A 6,052-nucleotide genomic window follows, 5' to 3' on the forward strand; every position below is an offset into this window, starting at 1 on the left:
CTTGTTTCGGAGGCGTTCCTTCCTATTACCCAGGTCCTCCCTGTCATCCTTTCCTAGTTTGTCTCCACTGTCAGTACAGTAAGAATAATGATGGTGCCCCTCTTTCTTGGCTCGGTCCTGGCAGTAGCCCTTCCCCCATTTTGTCTCATCTTTGCGACGCATAAACTTGTCAAACTCATAGTGGTGTCGCTGTCGTTTCCTCTCTTCATCTTTGCCACGGTGATCCTTTTCTCTCTGCCTGCGTCCATGCTGCTCTCTCTGCTCCTTGTCGCTCTCAGGCTGACCTCTTGTGGGCAGAGTACAGATTGCACAGACATCAGATACATAACTATTACAATGACGTTCTGTAGCTATTATTATATGAGCTATTGGTGCCATTACCACCAAGGTGTATTTTGAAATGTGGATGTAAAAATCACATTTTGACATAAAAATTAATTTCTTACTAGAAAGTTTTAATATACCAGGAGTATACATGAAACTGCCCACAGCCACAGCTATAGATTTCACAGTCCTTACTTTTCTTTTGGGTCCTTTGACTTAATTTGTCCTCCAGTTTTCTCCCATTTTCCTCTGTCTGTTTCCCCAAGGTCACTTTTGTCCTTCATTCGGTCTGAATCCACATTGTCATCTCTGTCACTCTTCTTCAATAGCTAAATATACAAATAATACAGGAAAGCTCCATAACTATAAGCTAGTGTACCATATGTATGAAAGGTTTTTTTGTGATGAATCACCTTGATTTTGATGTCTTTATCAGACAGTTTCTTCTGCTTCTCTGCCTCTTTGCGTTTGCGTCTCTCCTCCTCTCGACGCTTTCTCTTCTCCTCCTCCCTCTGCCTTTTCTTTTCAAGCTCTCTTCTTCTCCTCTCCTCTCTCTTCTCTTCTCTTATTCTCTGTAAAAAAAATGTGGCATATAAGAAAATATTTCAATTTGTGGAAAATTTCATTTATCTACTTGTTTCTTTCTTACCTGTTTCTCAATCTTCTTATTTTTGATGTACTCCAACAGGGGTGTTGTCCGCTTGGCTGAACCAAAAAAAAGGGAGAGAAGTAAACAGACACTGAATAACTTATATGTATACATCTGGATCTTGAAACTTACTGTAATGCATCAGGGTAAATAAGCATTTGTACATTCAGTACCATACCTATGAGCTCCCTGGTCTTGGCTTCTATCTCTCCCAGCAGAGTCTCAGGATTGGCCATCGACTTCTCCTCATCACAGGAGTAATATTCCAAGAACCGCTTATATTCTGGGTCTGAGAGGGTTTCAGGACCAACAGGAATATAAATCAAAGCAAAATATATTTCATCACCATGATATCTTACATAGACTATATATTTACAAGCTAAATACCATAACTACTGCACTTAAGCTCAGTGTACCTTCTTCAATGCTCCCAGCTTTGGCATCTTTCTTTTTTAGCTTCTTCTTGGAAATTTTCTGGAAGGGAGCAAACTCTACCACCGCAGGATACTCTTGGCCTGAATAAATATTGAAACATAAGCCAGCTCATCATTTAACAGACCAGCTATCAAATCATAATAACAGCAGTGAGAGCTCTATAGCCATGCCTATGCTCATAAAATTGAGCATTTAGCTGTAAAGCAAATATGATTTTGTTTCCATTAACTATACACAAACAGGTTTCACTGTTTGTCCACCTTCATATCACTATACTGGAAACAAAGTAAAAGTGAGTTTAAACAAAATCAAGAAATACCCTTGTTGTCAATGAAGACATAGCCATCAAATCGGTCTCTAAACAGCAGGATATCTTCAAGGTTTTTAAAATTGATATATGCTCTGGAGAATAGGTGAGGATAAAGACTGTGGGGGTAGACAAAGAGAAAGAAGGAGAGGTCATAAACATTATCATAAAAGGGAAAAGGCCACAGGATTTATGGATCATAACTTTGTAAAGGTTATTATACCTTTGATCAGCTGGGAAGAATTCAAAATAGTCATATGATGGCAGTGGACTGAGCTGTTCTTGTAGCTGCTCCTTTGACAGGTTAGGTGGGAGCCTTCGAATCACCACCTGTAATGAATTATTGGCATATTTTTCTCTTGTTGAGAAAGTGGTGCAAGTAATTACATATGTCTGCAAGATGTAGGACCAATTAGAGTTATCTGCTGTATACACTGGGTGATGGGAGGTTGCTGTAACATTATACATAGCAATATATTTTTGAGAGAGCTTAAAAAGGCTAACAAAAATAACCATAGGGCTGTTTTTGATTAGGCGTTTTAACAAAACGCCTGAGTATCACACTGAGAGTATGCAGTTTGAAAGACAGTGGCATTTGTGAGTGTGGCAAAATATAGAACCTAGTTGCATTAAGGAAAAATATACATAGGATCCAGTATTTGTTATGCTTTTTTTTTAACTTTAAGGAAATTTGTATTTAAGGGCTGAAACAGAACACAAATCTATAAGTTAATTTTTTTTTAACCATGCAGTGAACAAAAGTAAATGTAACATGGGTTTAAGGCAACACGTTAGGCTCTCATTTGCGAAAATCTTTATAGTTTATACACGAAACAATTATACTCCAATAAATATATTTTAATTTATACCAAAATGGTTATTATTTACAGCATTACTTGGAATCACATGACACCCTGACAGCTCATATACTATGTGGTTATTGAACCGAACGTAACAAAACATGTTTTAAACCACATATGATGCAAGAATAAAATAGACTGGATTGGAGAGAATTGTGGTAACATATTGGAATGTTTGCTGTGCTGCTACCTGCAATTGGCAGCGTTGTTTAATAACTAAATCAAACGGCACAGGAGGAAATGAGAAATCTAGGCTGATACAAGGTTATGTGCGCTGTCGCTGTCCGCAGTGCTGAAACGATCCCGCCTCCATGTTTGTTTTCCACACAGCATAAACAATGCGACACATCGAAAACGCTCGGCTTCCTACCTTCGTAAAAACCTCTTTCTTCTCTTCTTTCTGCTTGGGGTTACCAGGAGTGTTTTCTTGCTCTCTTGGGATGTCCCTAAACTGTATCTCGACGACGCTTTTCTCCTTGCCCACGGTCATTTGGTCCTTTTCAGACCTCATTTCTCCCCATCTCCCTCTCCAAGCCCGTGTTGTCACTGTGTACTCGCGAGAGAATAGTAATATCGCGAGTGGAGAGAGATTTGGAAAGACGTCTTTATTAACTGTATTGTCTGTGTCTGTATAGAAATAGAAATATAGCCTACAGCCCACGGTGTATTCGTTGTTAGGCCTGTTATCAAACAAACAAAATAAGAGAATGGACATGAGCTGATACAAATAGTGTGGTCTATTTTAAACAAAATGTGCAAAATGCCAAGTTCAACCCTTTAGGCCATCATTAAATGGGCGTGCAGCTGGACTTCAAATATAGTCACAATCATCGGTACTCAAGAAGTTCAGAAATTGATTTATTTCATTAAAACTGCATATAGGCCACATTCATCGCATAACTAACCTGTTGCCAGGTTTTCACCAACTCATTCGTCATGTAGCCTAAACTCGTGCATCACTGCATTAAAGCAGTAAACCATGAAACAGTTTTTACACCAAACAAAAAGAGTTGAAACAGAGTGAAGCCGGTTAAGCAGTCCCGCGGTCCTCGGCGTCACCTGCAGGTCCGGAGTCCGGCTGGTCCACACAGGACGATCAGCCTGGACTGACAGTGCCCGCACAGCTCCACGATTCAGGGCAGGACTGGCTCACTGACCGCCCGTGGACATCTCTACAGGGAACTGTGGAGAAAAATGGTCCACAGGTCTATTTTTAAATGGAAACATGGGACGATGTATAATTTCACTGCATACGAACGACAGCCTGGTAAAACTTTAATTACTTGTACGAAGCGCATTACATTAATTTAACAAGTTTACTACATACTCACCACCGAGTAAAGTTTGCCTTCCACCGCTAGTCTCCACACACAGCCGACACCTCTCTACTGTGGACACGGACATCCTAAGGCTGGGAACGAAAGTGGAGCATGTGTCCAGGTCCCCGCAGACCCTGTCCTGGTTGCAAACGACAGCAGACTTAGACGGAGTACAGCCCATATCTCCTGGGGATACTGCAGCCACTATCCATTGATAAAAATGTATGGGCAGTAAAGAAAGGAATCCTGAGAGCGGTCTGTCGATGTCAAAGGAAGGATGGAGATGTGTGTTTTCATTTGAGGCAGCGACCTCGCCCCTCTCCTTCACCGGAACACGATAGGTCTGAGCTTCAATCCGCTCCACACGTGTTCACCTTTTGACAGGGTTTTGTCTGGAGGGGTTGGGGTGACGTGGAAAACTCCGTTCATGCAGCTAAACAGGGTGAAATACTTCCCCCTCAAACTAAATGCTACTTTTGCATTCCAAACTGATAAATGTATGTTGTTTTTTTGTAACAACGTTTAACACTGAAAAACGTCTTCCAGTTTTAACTACAACTACTAAACTATATGGGCAGATGTCAGGAAAATGTATATATAATCTCTGTAGGTATTTACTTAAGTATTAACAACAGCACTGAATAATTAGTGTGATGTTTGTATGTATGTATGTATTGTAACTTTGTGGTTTACTAAAATGTTTGGGGTTATGGAAGGTTTCAAACTGCAACAGGTTTTAAATGCAACTCATCCTTTCACACACTCCAGCTATACATTATCTCAAAGGTCAATATGACAATATGTGGAAAATAAGAGTAAAAATGTTCCAGCCTTATTGACTTAACATTTGTTCTGTGGGTTTTAACGAATACAACCAGTTTCATCACAAAATATATGGTAACATTTTCAAATATAAACACATGGTATATTGTAGTTAAAAAAACAAAACAAACAAAAAGAATATTTATCACCAAAACTACTTGTATTTAGCTGGCTCTTTATTCAAGGTGAAAATCCACAGGTTATGCAACAGAGTCCTGCCATAGGCAGCAATAAGTGGCTAGTCTTATTTGTGATGTGCAGGGTACAGCTGTGTTTGTGCTGTTCAGTCAGTCAGGTGTCAGAGGATCCCATGTTCCGAACATCTTCAGGCTTAACCCAAGGGATAGTTAACCGCTTCACCAAGACAAGTGTTAATTCCCCCTCTGAAGTGCATTCTTGCAAAACTAGTATGTACAGCAGTTGCTGTATATAACTTCATGCACACATTTGCTCATTTTCACAATGCTCACTGGGTCAGGCATGTTCTGTGTTTTGTCACTTACAGAACAACCATATCTACTGCACAGGAGAGGGAATCCACTTTGGTCGAAGACAGGTGCCAGAGTTTTGGTTTGAAGAACATTGTCCTTGGATTTGGATATGTGTACCTATAACAACCTGCTGCTATGACAGTTCCACCTCCTGAAAAGATAAAATCACGTGCTGGTGTCTGACAACGTGTCCAACATCACATCGCTCTCGTACATATCGCAATCCAGGGTTAAAGAGAGCCGGAGAGGAGTCTCTAGCATTATTTTGTCCTGGTTTGACAGTGGTGTTTCCAAGGACGTGATGTTATTGTCTTCCAGTCTCGGTGTGGCTACAAGGTCACTAGACTCGGATGTGTTCAACATCTTCATCAGTGCTGGAGTGTTCAAGTTGCCTTGCACTTTGTCATTGATGTCTGTGCCTTAGTGGAAGGAAACAAATGACCATGCATTATTTTCTGTGGTTCCAAGTCTACATAACTGGTATGAATATCATTTTACAGTTTTCTAATATTCACAGAATACAGATTTTATTATTTTCCACAAAAAGGAAAATGTTGGCTGACCCAAAGAATAAAGTTTTTTTTTTTACCCCGCTGTGGCATCTAAACCAAGTAGCAACCTCCAAGGCTATGAAACTGAGCCAATGTGGAAAACCTGCAGTTCCTTGAATGTCCACTTGTGGCTGCCACCAAAAATGAGTCAGTCCCCACAGACTCCCATGTTGAAATGGCAAACTTTACAGCAGAAATAAACATATTTACACCCTGGTACAAAAAAAAGGTGGTGCTGGTTGGGGTTTATATAACTCACCTGTTTAAATTATACTGAGGCGAAAAGTTATGCAA

The 6,052-nt window shown here is 40.2% G+C and overlaps 2 protein-coding genes across 2 annotated transcripts in view; both read right to left on the reverse strand.

Annotated features, from left to right (window-relative positions):
- The window catches only part of upf3a (UPF3A regulator of nonsense mediated mRNA decay), a 4,125-nt gene extending 992 nt beyond the window's left edge, over positions 1-3,133 (reverse strand). The window contains exons 1-9 of the mRNA XM_020609271.1: positions 2,946-3,133; positions 1,939-2,045; positions 1,728-1,834; positions 1,390-1,488; positions 1,152-1,262; positions 974-1,029; positions 738-896; positions 520-653; positions 1-286 (exon numbers count right to left, since the gene is read on the reverse strand). Of these exons, the coding sequence (XP_020464927.1) occupies positions 1-286; positions 520-653; positions 738-896; positions 974-1,029; positions 1,152-1,262; positions 1,390-1,488; positions 1,728-1,834; positions 1,939-2,045; positions 2,946-3,086 (1,200 nt within the window). The 5' untranslated portion in view covers positions 3,087-3,133. The remainder of the gene's footprint in view (positions 287-519; positions 654-737; positions 897-973; positions 1,030-1,151; positions 1,263-1,389; positions 1,489-1,727; positions 1,835-1,938; positions 2,046-2,945) is intronic.
- A 1,724-nt stretch (positions 3,134-4,857) lies between these two features.
- The window catches only part of cdc16 (cell division cycle 16 homolog (S. cerevisiae)), an 8,529-nt gene continuing 7,334 nt past the window's right edge, over positions 4,858-6,052 (reverse strand). Inside the window, exon 18 of the mRNA XM_020609405.1 lies at positions 4,858-5,626. Coding sequence (XP_020465061.1) covers positions 5,373-5,626 — 254 coding nt within the window. The 3' untranslated portion in view covers positions 4,858-5,372. The remainder of the gene's footprint in view (positions 5,627-6,052) is intronic.

This window comes from Monopterus albus, unplaced genomic scaffold (genome assembly GCF_001952655.1).
Source record: "Monopterus albus unplaced genomic scaffold, M_albus_1.0 scaffold99.1, whole genome shotgun sequence".
Lineage (NCBI taxonomy): Eukaryota > Metazoa > Chordata > Actinopteri > Synbranchiformes > Synbranchidae > Monopterus > Monopterus albus.